Source organism: Solanum verrucosum, unplaced genomic scaffold (assembly GCF_900185275.1).
Source record: "Solanum verrucosum unplaced genomic scaffold, falcon-dt-bn FXZP01000049.1, whole genome shotgun sequence".
In the NCBI taxonomy this organism is placed as follows: Eukaryota; Viridiplantae; Streptophyta; class Magnoliopsida; order Solanales; family Solanaceae; genus Solanum; species Solanum verrucosum.
In genome coordinates, this window is record NW_026020221.1 from 1,622,885 (window position 1) to 1,641,447 (window position 18,563).

Consider the following 18,563-nt stretch of genomic DNA (forward strand, 5'->3'; position numbering starts at 1 on the left):
TAATTCATGTAGATGTATGGTCCTTATAAGACTCCCACTTATGATAGGAAATAATATTTTGTTACCATTATAGATGATTACAGTAGGTTTACATGGGCCTGCTTGATTCAGTCTAAAATTGAAGTGACTCTGTACTCAAAGATTTTTTGTTAATGATAAACACTCAGTTTGGCCTGAAGGTGAAGGTGTTGAGATTTGATAATGGGACAGAGTTTATGAATTCAAAATGTCATGAGTTGTTTGGTTCTCTTGGCATTGTGCATCAAAATTATTGTGCCTACACACCCCAACAAAATGGGGTAGTAGAAAGAAAGCACTGTCACATACTAAACACTGCCAGAGCCCTCAGAATCCATGCTAACATTCCTATTTCTTATTGGGGACATTGTGTAAAGGTTGCAGTCCACTTGATAAACAGAACACCCTCGCTAGTATTGCAGAAGAAATCTCCACATGAAATGCTCTATGGTACCGCACCACAACTGGACCACTTGAAAGTGTTTGGTTGCCTTTGTTTTATGTCTATACTTTCTAGGTCTGATAACTTTGGTGCTAGAGCAAAGAAAAGAGTTTTCATGGGGTATGCAGAAACACAAAAGAGATATAGAGTGCTGGATTTGGAGTCAAATTCCTTCCAGGTCAGCAGGGATGTCACATTTATAGAAGACCAGTTTCCTTTCAAGACAAGCTTGACTTCTTAACATTTTGAAGCAACTGATTCATCTTGGTTGTAGACATTTAGTGCTGATGAACATGTTCATTTGCCTCATGCTGATACATGAGATATTCTACATGTTATTGATACAAGAGATATTATGCTTGATGTTCCAAATGAAGCTACAAATCATCTAGCTGCTGAAGAAGTTAGTATACCAAATAAGGCATTAACTGATGAAACATCCAGTGAAGCTACTCATGCTGTTGTGACCACTGCACCTCCACATGCCAGACCAAACAGGTTTATCAGACCTCTCATTTGGCATAAATATTATCTGGTTCCCAAGTCCTAAAAGCTAGCTCATAAGACCTTCCTGACAGCATTGTCATCAGTATATGAACCTCATACTTTCAAGGTGGCATCTGAAAGTAAAGAATGGATTTTGGCTATGCAAGATGAAATCACTGCCTTAGAGAAAAATGGAACTTGGACTGTGGTTGATCTCCCACCTGGAAAGAAGGCCATTGGGTCCAAATGGGTATATAAAGTTTAAGCTTCAAGCTAATGGACAGGTTGAAAGGTACAAGGCAAGATTGATTGCTAAAGGTTATAGTCAACATGAGGGCTTAGACTACCATGAAACCTTCTTACCTGTAGCAAAAATGGTCACAGTTAGAACCACCATTAGTGTGGCAGCCTCTCAAGATTGGCCAATCTATCAAATGGATGTGCATAATGCATTTTTGCAAGGAGATCTTAATGAGGATGTCTATATGGAAATGCCACAAGGTTTTCAAAAACAAGGGGAATATAAGGTGTGCAAGTTGCTTAAATCTTTGTATGAATTGAAGCAAGCATCAAGACAATGGAACCAAAAACTCACAGAAGTTATTTTAGCTACTGGTTACTCTCAAAGTTCATATGATCACTCTCTTTTCACAAAAAAAGAATGGACATGATATATATGTAATCCTCATTTATGTAGATGATTTGTTATTAACAGGAAATAGCAGCAAGTTGATACAGGAGCTGAAAGACTCACTTCACAGCAAGTTTAAAATAAAGGATCTTGGTGATCTCAAATTCTTTCTAGGCATTGAAATTATAAGGTCCAAGTCTGGTATATTACTCAATCAAAGAAAGTATGCTCTTTAATTGATTGCAGACACTAGTCTTAGTGGTGCAAAACCAGTAAACACACATTTGGAGGCAAATGTGAAGCTGACTACTGTGAAGTATGATGAATTAATTGGAGATAATATTGATCTTATACACAGAGACATCACAGCCTATCAAAGGCTGGTTGGGATACTCTTATAACTTACCATTACCAGACCTGACATTAGCTTTGCAGTCCATGTCCTGTCACAATTCATGCAGCATCCTAAGAAGTCGCATTAGGAAGCAGCCATGAGGGTGATTAGATACATCAAAAGTAGTCCTGGTCAAGGCATACTGATGAGCAGCAAAAAGAGTCTGCAACTTGAAGCATTTTGTGATGCAGATTGGGCTGCTTATCCCAACTCAAGAAGGTCTGTGACTGGATATCTGATTAAGCTAAGAGATTCACTCATATCTTGGAAATCAAAGAAGCAACACACAGTGAGCAGGAGTTCTGCAGAGGCTGAGTACAGGAGCATGGCTGGTGTGGTTGCTGAGGTTACTTGGCTAATTGGTCTGCTGAAGGAACTGAATATGAATGTCACTACTCCTGTCAAGCTATACTGTGACAGCAAAGCAGCACTTCAGATAGCTGCCAATCCAAGCATATTGAAATTGACTGCCATTTTATAAGGGAAAGGATCAAGAATGAACTGATACTACCTACATACATTAACACTAAGCAGCAACCAGCAAACATACTAACAAAAGGCCTAGGAGCGGCTATGCATCATATGTTGTTATCCAAGCTTGGAGTCTTCAACATATACTCAGACTAAAGCTTGAGGGGGAATATTGAAGATTCTAGAAGCTACTAGAATCAAGTTAGTTACAAATTATGTTAGGTTGTTATGTAACCAACTCTATGTAGCATGTGAAAGGTGTGATCTGTAGGTGGTCTATAAAAGGATGAATTCCTTCATTATTGTAGTTTTAACACTTTGATAATAAAAATACTTTTCTTCCGCAACAGAGCTATTCATACATTCATATCCATGGAAGAACAAGCTTCCATGGATTCAATAGCACAGTAACAAATTCACAATACCGTTTAACGGAAAGCTTATAAAATTTAGTATAATACTACTTCCTAGTTATGAATGGTAACATAATTAATTTGACATCATCCTTATGTAATGCTTGAGTCGCCCTGTCAAGGCCCAAGATAAATTGAGTAAGACTGTTCATTTTGTAAGATTGTGTCAATTTTGATTTTTAACTATCGTAATTTTGTTTATAATTTTTAACCGAGTGTGATAAATTCATTACGATTGAGTACTGACAAAAAAATTAGTATTAATAGTAGGTTCAATTTTTACGATAAAAAACTCTAATTTCAAACAGATTTATTCATCAGTGATGAAGACTAGAATCACAAGTGAGCATTTAGGTCAATACATCTCCAACTTATTTTTTTGAAAGATGGATAAAACAATTGAGCTAGCTACTTATACCTATTTGGTCCGATGAAAATATTTCTTCATTTTGATGTGTAAAATTGTCGAAACAAAACTATGTTATATAATACAATTTAATTCGTTCCCTACTAAATAATACTTCTTCTTTTTCTATAGTATCTTAAATAACTTATTTTCCTAATTAAACCTAAAATGTAAAAAAGAGGGTGAAGTCCTTTGTTTCTTATAGTAGTAACTAAATTGGGTTGCTTCTTCCTTCCCTTTTGAAAATATAATTATTTAGAATTTAGCAAGACAAGTTCTAAATGTTGAGATTTTGACGTAACAGTTGAAGTATCAAAGCAAAGATAGACTAGAGAGAGGGATATATATATATAGAGCATGTAAGATAAATGTATATCATGGTGTAATTGTTGTGGTCACTAAATTAATTTTTCTAACCTCCAAACTTGACATTTATTAATATATTTTAATATGATCTGAAGGGAAGAGGGCATTCATCTGGGTAAGGTTGACTAAAATTTATTGAATTCGAACTTGCAAAATCATATATCTTTCGAACTAACAAACTCATATCGTTTTGACATTTAGCTTTAAAGTGAACTTTTTGCTCCGAACTTATCAATATGCAATTACTTTTTAAGCAATTTCAATGTTAACTATATATTTTTAAGGAATATTTAGCCATATCGTTCTTTATTAGTATTGTGACAAGCTTGAATAAGTACTTCCTCACAAGTCACAATAACATGCATGTAAGCCTTTTGTGTTGAGGAAAAATTATTGGTTTATTTATATGGTAATTACTTCATGAATTAATTTTTAAATTCAATTAGATTAAATATTTACGGGAGGACATCAAGTCATCATAATCCATAAATCAAGTGAATCACTTCATTTGAAAAAAAAAAAAAGTCTAATTTATGCAATTACGTTCCATCACGTGATCGACAACATGCAAAGTAAATAATGGTAGTTTAGTGTCTTTTCACTATTGAGGAAAATATTGTTTAACTTTTTAATACACTTTAAAATTATATATATTCGGAGCTTCCTATTTTCCGTGCTTTTTCAAAACGAATTTCATATTCATCTGGAATTTGTGCCGGTTGAATTTCTGATATATATATAATGGGCTCATCAGTCAGTTATTACACTTATCTACCACTTCTGGATATGACCCTTCATTATGTATATCAGTTTAATATTTTTTCCGATCTATTATAGTTTTTGTGCTTATTAAAAAGTCTAAAATAGTTGTTATTTTTTAAAAAAAATATAATTAATTATTTGCTTTTATCTCTATTTTTATACTTAATAAATATGAAAAGAGATTGATTTGATGAAAGACTATCTAGATTGAGATTAAAAAAATAATTTAATTAAATTACTCTTTTAGTTTTTTTTTTTTTTTTTGGAACGTGCGAAAAAATGTGACAAGTAGATTGGATGGAGTACTTGCATTAACTCTTCTTTAATTATTTCAGTGACACGAGTGTGTAGTAAATTATTTTCTTAAAAAATAATACGAAGTAGCTTCATTGATAGGGTAAATATGACAAATAACACATAATACGTACTATACCAATAATGTAAAAAAAAAATTGTATCATCATCATCTTATGGGAGAATGATTTTCTAACTTTTTACATATTTTTAAAGAAAGATTTTCATTTTTATACGTAAAAAAATTTAAATATTGTTTTCTTATATTCAAATAATAAAAAAACAAGAGATTTCATTTTATTGGAATGATTTATATAGTTTAAATTCGTGCACGGATCCGGCTCCTCTCCATTTTCCCCAAGTTCTAGCTTGGATTGGAGACACATGTCATAGTTTAGAATTAATGATTGAGATCTAATTAATTAAAGTAAAGTCCTAACCATAGTTATTTAATTCTATATTTTGTTTCTTAAATATTTTTGCAATCCATTATATTTTCCCTAAATATATTATAAAAAAATTATTTACTGTCCTGCATACGTATTTAAAACTTTTACTAAATATTTTATTTTATTTTGAAAAAAATTATAATACAATTAAACGTTTTTAATATTATAATAGAGTATTAAGAGCTATAGTGTCTATATATAGAGTAGTATGGACTCTATTTAGGGAGAACGAAAGAATTTAAAGTTGAGTGACAAAATTTATTTTACTCTTAAAATTAAAAGAAAAAATGTCAGGTCACAATTTTAATTTTTATATTTGGCAAATATTATTTGAGAAATGTAAAACGTTAGGGGAAAAAAGTAAAATATCAGCAAAAATATTCAAGTAATTAAAAAAATAAATTCTTTTAATTATATTTAGGAAAAATATAATGTAAATCTAAAATTGTTGGATTGCAAAAATATTTAAAAAGCAAATATATGAAAGTAAATAACTACGGTTAGGACTTTGCTTTAATTAATTAGATCTCAATCATTAATTTTAAACTATGACATATGTCTCCAATCTAAGCTAAAACTTGGAAAAAATGGAGAAAAGAGAAATGGAGAAGAGTCGAATCCGTTTAAATCAATATTTAAACTCTTCCCAATCCCTTCAGAACCAGTTGGAATAAAAGTGTAGGACCTACACGAGGCAATTCAGAAGTGAATGTATTATTAGTTAGTTGTATCAAATTAAATAAAAATGCAGATGACATGAAAAGTTATACGTACATCATCAACATAATAAATACAACAACGTCAAGGACGACTGAATTTACATATTGATTTAAATAACCTACTCTATGTAGGTTAGCAACAAATAAATGTGAAAAGAAAAAGAAAAAAATTGGATTAACTTTTTTTTTTCCATTCGATATTCGTAATTATTTATTAGTATTAGAATCCGCTAATTCATATTAGGGCTGCGTAGGACTCACTTGAGGGGAATTGCCATCTACCTAAAAAAAATCAAATCAAAAACTCGATATCGAGACCTTTAATTAAGAAAGAAATAGTCTCATCTACTATATAATATCCTTTTATGGTGAGTTAACTTCGAGAAAAGGCTTAAAATAGTCCATTATCTTTAAGTTTAGACTTAAAATAGTCCTATTTCTCTTTAGTGGAGCATTAATAATCCTGATTCTTTAATAATATGATGCATTTTCAGTCTCCATCCTAACCACCGTGAGTTTTTTAACGGAGCAATAGGTGCATCTCCTCAATTGAAAACTAAAATCTGAACTCAATCAGACTAAATAACGTATAACCATTCATTCACAAGGTTCTAATGCATATTATTTTGATATTTTGATACCAAAAAATATAATCTGTTTGGAGCATCATACAATTTCGTTATGGTTAAGCTGCAGACGGTCATCCTTAAAAGATAAATATGTCAACTTATTGTGGTCTCCTCCATGACATTCTGAAGCTGTCCTCTGTCCATGACATAGCTGCAATCCCTTTGGACAAACAATAAAGAATCACAGCACCTTTGTCCATGATTTTTTTAAGGATATCGATTTTTTTTTGGTTATCAAAATACCAAAAAAGTATATATTAGCACCTTGTGAATGAATGGTTATATTTTATTTGGTCTGATTGATTTCAGATTTTAGTTTTCAATTGAGGCGCAGGTGCATAACCTACTACTCTGTCAAAAAACTCACGTTGGTTAAGATGGAGACTGAAAATGCACCACTCTATTAAAGAATCAGGATTATTAATGCTCCACTAAAAAGAAATAAGACTATTTTAAGTCTAAACTCAAAGATAATAGACTATTTTAAGCCTTTTCTTCTTAGTTAAAAAACTACACTACTAGATACAAGGTTTTTTCCACCACAAATCAATAAAAAAATTATATGATGTACATAATTTTTTCACTCATTTTCCAGCGAACCAACTGTCAGAGTACACAATTTATGTATGCAGCAGAAGCATAGTACATGATCACGAATTACATAATAACATATAATATAAATCAAGAAAAAACAAAATTCATAATTCACTAACCTGTTAAAGATTTTGCATAACTCGTTCCAGAACTCCGACCTTCTACTATTACTCCTTCGTTAATTCTTTTCCAATCAGTAGTTTGTATGGGCAAATATTTTCATAAAAGATTGATCTCTTTCTTTCGGGAAGTCCCCTTTTTTATCCTCAAATTTTTACAGAAAAGTTTTTGGGGACATAACTTTCATTAGCTATTAGGAGAAATTAAGGACAATTAAAACTCATAAAAGCAAAAACGTTTTGATTCCTTTTATTTAAGAAAAATCATTTTAAAATCAAAATTTAACTTATTTAAAACATCTGATTTTATTCCTTTATAGAAGACCAGTAAAAATTACTCTTCCGAAACATATCTTTTCCTTTTCATAACTGGTTAATTAGTCCGACGTAGTAGAAACCGTAGACTAATTAACTGAGGCTTTTAATTATAATATTAATTAGTAAAAGAATGAATTAATCATATTGTAATAATTTGCAAATTATTCCACTAAAAACGGTAATTGCATTCCTCGATTTAATTTCAAAATCTACCATTACATCTTATTTAACTCCTGATGTTAGAATTACTGACACCAATCAATTAAATTAAATTTTCTAAATAATTTAATTTATTGATTAATTTAATTCTTTATTATTATTATACTTAACTTATTTCACTTGACGGATATTAATCCACTTTCAGGTTTTTCGCGTGAAAACTGATAAGTATTCATAAAGGGGTATCGTCTATCTCAAGTCCGAGACATGGTTCTATCAACTAATTATTATTTCACTAAGGTGATTTGTCATTACCCAAACTATAAGGAATATATTGACTCATAATAGAGTCTCATATTTTAATAGATTAAAATAATAACTCAAACTATATAGATCATAATAATTATATCAAGATCAAGAGTATAAGTATACGTAATGGACTAGAGAAGTTGTTTAAAATATTCAGAACATAAACGAACATCTCTAATTGGTCCGTTCAATACACACGGAATGTAGTAGCACAAGAAGTTAGAATTTAAGCATTTCCATGATTAAGATCGAATTATATTTAATCTTGTGCTACAATATAATCATCAAGATGTTTGTCTAACTACATCTTTGATTGTGAACATTTAATTTATAACTTTTAAGAACCATCTTCCGCGTATAAATTAAATAACTCCATACACAAAAATTGTCTACTGTATAAGTAATGGACACACATATTAACACAATGATCTATTTAAATAAAGACTTTATTATATTAACTAAAATAAAATAAATAGCATTTACAAGGAATTAGATAAAATACTTTAACTCAATCACATGGTTAATAGTATATCCCATCACCAACTCATTAAAAGATGCATGATGGAAGGTTTTCATTGAAACATTGAAAAACTTCCTAATTTTTTCATGTGAAAACATTATTATTTTTTATTTTATCACTAATTTAATTAAAATATTCATAAGAATAATCACTAAACATCAATTAAAATATTGTAGTAATTTTTTTAGTAGTACTAGTGCAACAACATTTGTTTAATTAGTCGCCTCTTTATTTTCTTACTTGTTCACCTCATGTTTTCTTGCTAATTCAAGAGAGAAATTAATACATGCTCAAGTAACTCTTGCATAACTAAGTCATTGATATATGTTTGAAAAACTCTCTTAGTTTAACAAATGGGAAATACAAATTAATCCTAAAATCCACAAATAAAAGTATAATTATTATTTTTTGGTAGTACTTCCAATAATTTATTTATTTATTGTAATAAAAAATTCATTCCTTAGTTGGTGAGTGGTCCACTATTTATTCGCATCACTTTTAATTACGACAAGGAGAACTCATAAAAATATTTTGGTCAAAAGTTTGGCTAATTACTTCTTCTTCCCATATTAGTTTTCAATGTTATTAAAAAATAGTTGTCTCAAAATATTTATAAAATTTTAAAATAAATTAGTTTTTATTTAATTCTTGAAATGAATTATTTTTTTGAAAGTAAATAATATTGCTTACATTGGAAACATTTAAGGATAAATTAGTAAAATGTATTTTTTATATATAATTTATTTAAAAGCGTATAAAAAAATTATGACAATTAATATGAGACGGAGGAATTAACAAGGCCATGAAGCACATTATATCATGTTATGATTTTTTTCCCAATGAACCCTTATGATTCTACTAACCTCAATTAGTTTCTAGTTTCATTATGAAATCTTTGATAACTAATCAAAATCAATCAGAATAAAACTGCTCTGACAATATGGCTTAACAATATTAATTTTTCTTCCCATTTTTGGTACAAAAGACAAAAAGTACTATTTGAAATCCATATCTTAAAAAAGAATGATGAAACACTTTTTGCTCGAAAATTTGAGTATAAATAGAAAATACAAATATATCAAAAATTTAAGTAGAAGAAAATACCTAATTCCTTCTTAAGTAAGCTTATAGTACAACTGTACAAGAATTTGTTTTTTTAGTTTTTAAGCTTAAATTGAATGATAAGACTTTAATGAGTTTATTTACATATACCTACTTTCTTTAATCATTCACTAATATCTGCGTCATAAAAAAAGAAAAGCAACAAGGGTCACTAGATTTTATTAAGTAGAAAATTAAAAAAAAACATAATGTCAGATCAGTCAGAATATTTAATCTGACGTCATTAATTAATTAAGTTTAAAATAAAAAGGTACAATATTATAATCATCTAAAAAGTTTTGTAGCTTTTGAACCATGCTTATATAATACTCCCTCCGTCCCTTTTTAGTTGTCCACTTTAGAAATGGCACACAGATTAAGGCAACAATGATTAGCACAGTGAAGTTACAATTTTACCCTTATGACAACTTTTCACTTCAAAATTACAACCACTTATTTGAATTAAAGTGAAATAAATTGGAGGGAAACAACATACACTTTTACAATTTTCAAGAAGTGTAAATAAGGGTATAATAGGAAAAAATTTGTTGTCCTTTCTTGATTTGTCAAAATAGACAACTAAATAGGGACAACTAAAAAAGGAAATATGGACAAGTAAATAGGGACGGAGGGAGTAAGTAACACCAACTGTTTGTCCTCCTCAAAAGTTAATTATGAGCACAGTATTGTTAATGAGTTATATAAACAATAAGAAAATAATGACTGAAAAAGCTTCATATGATCATAAGTGGGAAGTTTATTAAAGTGTTGCATTATATATTGAGTTAAAAAAGGTGTCCTTCATGAGATTTTGGAGGCAATAACAATGGCATTATTATTCACTAAACACCCCAAAAGTGAAGTGCAATCTTTTAAAAGGTTATGAGAGAAAGGCTGATAGTAAGACTATCTCTTTCCTATTCTATTTTACTTTCCATTCTCTATATTTGGATAGTAAAATAGAGAGTGTCTTCTCCAAATACTCTCTATTTTACATCTACTCTTCAATTATAGAGAGTTGAATAATAGTTCTCCAAATTTGGAAAACTACTATTCATACACTCTATTTGACTTTTTGAATATTATATTGTTATTTCTATAATTTTGTAATTAACATATTATTTTTCATATAAATATATTAATTAAATTTCTAATATTCATAACTCTTTTTAAATGTAATATAATATTTTTAAAAATATATTATTTAATATATACTACTTTCATCCCAAATTAATAATATTTCAATTTAAAAAAAAAATTGTCACTTTAAGTGAATATTATTTGATAGTTTTATTAATTTTCACGATGAAGAATGCACAAAATTTAAATAAAAAAATGAAAATTTTAATTTAAAAATACAATACATAACATAATAATTTAAATACAAGATAACAATACAATACATAATAATTTTACAAAGCACAATAATAATTTAATTAACCGGTAAGTCATTTCCAAATTTAACAATATTCGAAAAAACCAAGAAAATTTGTAGTTGTGATTGCGGTTGTGCTTGTTGATTTTTTTTTCAATTATTCGTAGTGGTTCTTTACAAATAAAATATAAATCTTTATTATATAAAGAATTTGAAAAAAATAAAATTTTATATTACATGACAATTATATAGGATGATTAATTGGAAAAAGGAAGAAACCATTTAAAATAAAAATAATAATATAATATTGAGGAGAGAGAATAAAATTCTTTTTTAGAGAATAAAATAGAGAATTGGTAAACATAGAACTCTATATTTGAAGAATAAAACAAAGAATAGGATTGGAGATGCCCTAGTGTTGACCATAAATCGTGAGCACTTTCTTTTCCCTTTTTTTATATTTTTATTTTATCTATTTACTCTAATGAAAAAAAGAAAAGAATGAACACACTCATGTTTACACCACGCGTAGCACAAATTTGGGTGTGTTGGGTATGAACGAAAATAAGTTGTAGGTTTTTTACTTTTTTTAAAAAAATTATTTGATATATAATTAAAAAAAATTATTTGATATATAATTAAAAAATATTATCCAAAAAATATTTATATACTTTAAACAAATACCATAAGAAGTGAAGGTATAAGTATGAGGGTTATAGGGATGGGTGAAAATGAGGTATGTTCAGAGTAGAGACGATACAATGAGAGGAAAGGGGTATACGTGTGGGATGGAGGATGAAGGTTATGGGAAAGGGGTAAAGATAAGGTGTGTTTAGATTAAAGGCGAATTTAGAATTTAACGTTTGTGAGTTTCCACCCATTTGAAAGGCCTACATCTTGACCAAGGTATCTGAACACTTGATCAAGAGAATAGCTAAGCTTAAAAGATTCATTTTCTATGACTTGAACAAACAACACACTTTGTTAGTAGATCCCCAAGTCATTTTTGTTAAATATTTATTGGATTTTTCATTACAAGTACAAAATTCACCTGATTTAGAAATGGATTCAGAATTTAAACGGCATAAATTGCTCTATTATACTTTTAAACTAATGGATTCAATCTTCACCGATAAGATGAAAGTTCAGATGATAGACCAATTCAGCTGCTTGCTAGATTGGGCCATGTGTTAAGTCAAACAGAATGGTAGGGTAGTATAAAGTTATTGACGAATGGTGAAGTAGCCATTTTTGTATAGTGTGGTCCGCAATAGCAGAAAACAACGATTCAGACAAGTCAGGCATCTCTACTTTTTTTTTTTTTTTTTACCGTGGTTTCCGGGCGTCGCTTTGCGAACCCGACTAGCTGTATCCACCGGGTTCCGCTGTTTCAAGGCGGGTCCACCACGGTTAGTTCCACGGGGCCCTGGAGACGCGGCCGGTTTGTAATGCCTCCAGTGGCCCTGCTGGGGCTCGAACCGGCGACCTGAAGGACTTTGTCCCAGGCCTTTACCAGCTGAGCTACCCCTCAGGGTTAGCATCTCTACTTAAATCTCTCTTCTCTCTTCTTCATTACACTCTTTTTCAGGCTTACTGTCACCCATTCTTTCTTCTCTCTCTCTCTCTCTTAAATTTCCGGCTACATACTCTCTAGTATCTGCAATATCTACAATCAATAATACCATACAAATCAACAAACAAACAATATTACTAAGAACTTTCCTTTTCAGTTTGCACTTCTCTGAGGTATTGAAAAATGTATATATAATAACTAGTACTACTTGTGAATTCTGTTTTCTTTTCTTTTTTGTTATATGCATTTTCTCAAAAGTAGTACATATTCACCATGCATCAAAGGGTATGAAAAAAAACTACTTCTTTCAATTTTCCTCTTTTCTTGATATCAAGTAATTTGTCTTTGGATTGTGACATTTGTGTATTCACATGGTCTTTCTCTATTGTCTTTTTTCTGTTTATATTTGAAGATCTATCTCAATTCTTACATGGGGTTTTGTGTTTTTTGTTTTTATATGCTGCTGCAGCATGTCCTCTATCTTTCATTTTTTTCTTGAAAAAATCTTGTGACTAACTAAAAAGTGTACAGGTTTTTGGTGATTAATGAATTTGTTCATGTGTGCAGATGCTGAGAAGTGAGCATCATAATTAGAGGCTTGTTTGGGTGCCTGAAAAGGATGCCAATTCAGAAATGGTTTGCACTGAGAATGAATTATTGGAGTGGAAAGATTTCCCAAAAGGACTCAGAGTCCTCCTTCTTGATAAAGACTCCAATTTTGCCTCTCAAATGAGATCAAGGCTTCAACAAATGGACTATATAGGTAATTTTTTTATTTTTTTTTAGTTTTGATCTCTACTTCAAGCTTTATAGGTTTCACATCCAATTGCTTTTGCATTTATTACCAAAGGAGGGTGAAATACAGTGATCTGTAACTATCCATCTTTCTATTTTTGTGAATAAGAGCAATAAGGGGCTTTGTGAGTTGTACTTATCTTTTGATGGAAATTAAGGCCAGAAATTAGCTTTTTGTTTCAAATTTTCCATTTACTTCTTTAACTACTAAAAGAGAAGGTAATTAATAGAACTGCCTCTTATAGTATAGTACTAGCTTAGCAACTGGTGAAATACTAAACTATACAAAATTAAGTGTTGAAGCTATAAATCGCCTTGGAGTTATCAGTGTGATTGATTTAGCTTGTAGCAACTCCTAGAGGCCTCATCTTATTTATCCCCAACAATGTTTTAGAGGCAAAGACTGAGCTTCTAAAAGTACATCTCGAGTCGATCATAGGGCCTTAAGTTGATCTTCCTAAAAGTTCATTTTCATACATGTGACAATCATTCATGTCCTTGCAGTTCACACATTCTGCAATGAGAATGAGGCTTTGTCTGCAATCTCAAGCAAGTCGGAAGTATTCCATGTTGCCATTGTAGAGGTATATATATCTTTGTGTCCTGACGAAAGTTATAAGCTATTTCATTATCAATTCTCACTTTGTAGTGATTTATTACCAGAAAGTTAACCAAGGCTAATGTTCTGTTTACCCTTTATGATTTGTGTCTGTCTATTGTCACCAGGTAAGTGCTGGCAACAGCGATGGAGGATTCAAATTTCTCGAAAGTGCTAAAGATCTACCAACTATAAGTAAGTGCTTCTGTATTGTAATTAGGCGCATTCTCGGTGGTGCTAAACTCCTAATCTTGTTTTCTTGGAATTGATACTTGCTTTACTAAGTTGGATCTAGCGTTAACTTCATTCCTTTATCTGGATTCATAAAATGATATTGTGAAAAGCACGAACTTATCTCTGCTAAGAAACATCATAGAAACAGTAGAACTTGGTAATCTTGCTTGTTAAGTGAAATATTTCTGATAGAACTTCTTTATCCTATCTTTTTTTCCAGTGGTGTCAGATATTCACTCTATTAACATCATGATGAAGTGTATAGCGGTAAGATCTATTTTCATTTGATACAACTTTGTAAATAAGTAAAATATTGTGGAATTATACCAATTCTTTATATACTTTTTTCTTGCAGCTCGGTGCAGTTGAGTTCCTTCAGAAACCATTATCAGATGATAAACTGAGAAATATATGGCAGCATGTAGTTCACAAGGTTTTTTACCGAAACTACACTGGGTTAAATATGTTCTTTTAGATTGTGGAGCTTATTATATGTAGAGGATATCTGACTTTTATTAATCGAAACAGGCATTTCATTCTGGAGGAAAGAATGTCTCTGAGTCACTTAAGCCGGTTAAAGAATCTCTTTTGTCCATGCTAGAGCTCCAACCAGTAAAGCGCGAAGCAGATAATGAGAATACTAATGAAGCTGAACCCTTGACCTCTGTGGTGGAAAACCAAAAAACATCATCATCCTGCTGCGATAAATATCCAGCTCCTTCAACCCCACAACAGAAACAAGGAGTAAGGTTAGTGGATGATGGTGATCTCCAAGATCATACTATCTTGTCAAATGAACAAGATAGTGGGGTGCATGAAGGGGACACAAAATCTGTCGAAACTACTTGTTGCGATTCTGTTGCTGAGACTACTGTCTTGGCAGATTCTTCCGAGCGACTAGGAGAGGCTATCACAAAGGAGGAGCATGATTCTGCTGCTGATCAAAATATGGAGGATCCTATTGCTACTTGTTCACGAAGTAATGACAATGGCAGTGCTTGTTCTGCTGACCCGAACAAAGCTTATGGTCTCCATAGTTCAAGTGGGACAAAAGCTAATAAGAAGAAAATGAAGGTAAGATCGAACAACTGCTGACTAGTTGATAGTTACTTTGGATTTTGTTCTTAACTTGCAAATGTTAGATGAGATTTTGATGTCTTAAACAATAAGTAGAATTTGATATTTGGCAATCAGAATAGGCTTTAAGCACAGTTGCCTTGTGCTTTTTAGCATTATATGTAGTTAACTCAGCATAGATTAAAGAATCATGAATTTTTCGAATCACATGCTTGTGGGAGTAAGCTTTCGTCTCTCCTAAAATCCAGGTAGACTGGACACCTGAACTACACAAGAAATTTGTTAAAGCAGTCGAGAAAATTGGTATAGATCAAGCCATTCCTTCTCGAATACTAGAGCTGATGAAAGTAGAAGGCCTGACGAGACATAATATAGCTAGCCATCTCCAGGTTTGTTGAGTTTTGTTCTGCTCTTTCATAATTTACTAGTACTCTTGTCTTTCAATTGAAGTTATTACGATACATGAAAATGAATGCAAAAAAAAAAAACAAATCCTGCCTGCTAGATAGAAAGGAGCATGATATCTAACCTCATAATGCAGTAAATTTAATAAGGAACAACAAACCTTACCCTACCTCATAGAGACAGAGAGATTGTTTCTGACAGACCCTTAGCTAAAATAAAGCCTAGGGTGACATTGTAAAGCAAGTTGTGCAAACACAAACAGACTATTATATTGCTCAGTTTAAGAACATCATCCCTTTCTTCATGCAGAAATTCAGGATGCAGCGGAGGCAAATTTTGCCAAAGGAGGACGAAAAAAGATGGCCTCGTCCTCAACCTAGAGATTCAGTACAGAGGACCTATTATCCACATAAACCTGTCATGGCCTTCCCAAACTATCATTCTAACCATGCGCCGACAGCTGGTCAATTCTATCCTGCCTGGATACCACCAGGAGGTTACCCGAATGGTGCACATATGTGGGGTTCGCCTTATTATCCTGGATGGCAACCACCTGAGACATGGCACTGGAATCCTCAACCAGGGGTACTATTAATGTCCTTAAAACTAATGAACTATTTCATTTTTTAGCTGAAACTACCTACATTAAGTGTTTCGATAAATTCTGAACTCAAGGACTTGTAAAACTCTGTGTTATTTGATTACTTGCAGCTGTACGCTGATGTATGGGGTTGCCCCGTTACGCCTCCATCTCTAGGATCATGTACGCCATACCCTCAGGTAAATTCGTTGGTGTTACGATCTACTTTGAACGTTCACATTCAATTCAGCAACATATATTGGCTAGCTGTTGTATGTGAATGCACAATTATATTGGACCATGTTCATAAATCATAACTGTACATTTGTTGTATAATGCAGAATGCATCTGGATTTCACAGGGCTGAGGGAATACAGAATAGATATAGCATAATAGAGAAATCAGCTGATCTTCACCCGGTAAGTTTGTCACACTTAATGTTTAATTTTACTTCGTTAAATCACTTAATCATGATAACATGATATAATTTGACGTAACATCGAATGCAAATGTTACTTTGCGCTGATTCTTCAAAATACACTACAAATTAAACTTTTGACATAGTAGTGCTGAATATTTTCACACTATGTAAAAGTTTTCATTTTCTACTTTTTTTAATTATTCAAATTTATGGATGCAAGGGCGGATCTAGCATGTTGCATTTCATGGCAATTAAGCTTTTGCTCAAATTCTATGTATATATTAAAATATTTAACCGTGAAGGGTCGTTTTTGAATTCATAAACTTTAAATTCTTCATTGGATCATTTTTTATTTTAAATTTTTTTCTCTAAAATGTTAATGTGGGGTTTTGCAGGCAGAGGAGGTGATAGATAAAGTAGTGAAGGAGGCAATAAACAAGCCATGGTTGCCTCTACCCTTGGGCCTAAAACCTCCTTCAACGGAGAGTGTTCTCGACGCACTTTCTAAACAAGGCATCTCCACCGTCCCTCCACGCCACCGCCGCTCTCATCGCCCCTACTGACATGCCGGTTGCTCACCGGGAGTCCCACACACGGAGGCGCGTGTTTCAACGCTCTACCCATGCGCGTGGCGATTGACTTCACCCGACACAGAAGAAAAAAAGTAGATCCTTTAACTGATCCGATAAAGGTCTTGCTCGTGTGCTGTCCCTTACTGCTGTGTGGCACAGAATCAGCCACGTGGTTGGGTTTGATTGAGCGAAAATGTTTCGTTTTTTTATATGTTCCTTCCGTCTCAAATTATCTATCGTATTTCCTTTTTACACGTTTTTAAAAATATTTAATAATTTAACTTTTTAAAATTATAAATATAATTTTTCTTCATTAATTATTTATTCTATTCAAATAAAGATAAATAATTTGAAGCGGAAGTAGCGGGGCATATTGAAAAATAGGTTCTCCTTTTTAGCTCGATTTGTGACATTATTGATTGCCTTTTGATTTCAGAATAATGGGTTGGGTTATTTATGGTAAGTGGTGTTGTGGGGCTATTATATTCGGGGATTACAATAATTTGGAAAGAAAAGAAAACCATTAAATTTGAATTTGAACAACATTTTATCCATCACAAAAAAAGTAAATTCTACTCCCTCCGTCCCATTTTATGTGGCAACATTTGACCGGGTACGGAGTTTAAGAAATAAATGAAGACTTTGAAATGTTTACCAAATTGCCCTTTTATAAAGTAGACTCAATTTCTCTTTCCTCATAAATGTATTGGAGTATTATTTTAAGATTAAGTGGGACCAACAAGGATAAAAAAGGAATTGTACCTTTAAATACTTTCCTTATAAGGAAATGTGACATTCTTTTTGGGACTGACCAAAAAGGAAATGTTGCCACATAAAATGGGACGGAGGGAGTATTATTGAGTGCTAAAAAGGGAAGGGAGGTTGAGTGGGTGGGTGATGAGGAATAATGAGAAAATTGTGATGAAGAGAATTATTTACTTTAAAAGGGATAGTACGTTTTCAAATAACTTAATTCATGCATAGTTAAATAACTTAATATATGCATTCTTATTTCAAATTTATTTGGCATGTGTCAAAAAATAAAGTTAATTTTTTAAAATGACATAGATTTATCTAATAAAGTTTTTAGAATAGCCTAGTGTAGTATCTAAGAAATGTGTAGATATCCTAGATAATTAGATATTTATAGTAAAATATAGAAATATCTAGATACGCCATTAAGCATTTATAATACAATCCAAGAGCAACTCAAATTAACTAGTCTTTTTCCATAACTAAGTTCTTTTATCCAAAATACAAATTTTCCTTTCTAGCTTCCTCTTCTTAAGTTGAATTTTTCGATCTTAGTTAACGATCTAGGGCTAGTAGAAGG

The 18,563-nt window shown here is 31.7% G+C and overlaps 2 protein-coding genes across 3 annotated transcripts in view; one reads left to right on the top strand and one right to left on the bottom strand.

Moving 5' to 3' along the window:
- LOC125831618 (E3 ubiquitin-protein ligase BOI-like) overlaps positions 1–18,563 on the bottom strand; it is a 236,953-nt gene that overhangs the window by 141,788 nt on the left and 76,602 nt on the right. The window lies entirely within an intron of this gene.
- On the top strand, positions 12,592–17,438 carry LOC125831593 (two-component response regulator-like APRR2). Of its 2 annotated transcripts, XM_049510761.1 has the most exons (12): positions 12,592–12,721; positions 13,116–13,311; positions 13,848–13,927; positions 14,070–14,136; positions 14,396–14,442; positions 14,531–14,608; positions 14,704–15,249; positions 15,501–15,641; positions 15,967–16,242; positions 16,369–16,437; positions 16,579–16,656; positions 17,054–17,285. In XM_049510761.1, exons 2-12 carry the CDS (start codon positions 13,182–13,184, stop codon positions 17,219–17,221), a joined length of 1,680 nt encoding a protein of 559 aa, XP_049366718.1. In that variant the 5' UTR covers positions 12,592–12,721; positions 13,116–13,181; the 3' UTR covers positions 17,222–17,285. The 2 variants fall into 2 exon arrangements, with proteins under 2 accessions (XP_049366718.1, XP_049366719.1); XM_049510762.1 differs by lacking the exon at positions 12,592–12,721 and having other exon boundaries at positions 13,053–13,311; positions 17,054–17,438.

What these genes read in the sequence shown, in the direction of transcription:
- LOC125831593 (XM_049510761.1), top strand. Translation starts at nt 13,182, where the DNA reads ATGGTTTGCACTGAGAATGAATTATTGGAGTGGAAAGATTTCCCAAAA. An exon ending in TCAACAAATGGACTATATAG is followed by an intron (nt 13,312 to 13,847) that starts GTAATTTTTTTA and finishes ATGTCCTTGCAG; the next exon opens with TTCACACATTCTGCAATGAG. An exon ending in ATATAGCTAGCCATCTCCAG is followed by an intron (nt 15,642 to 15,966) that starts GTTTGTTGAGTT and finishes TTCTTCATGCAG; the next exon opens with AAATTCAGGATGCAGCGGAG.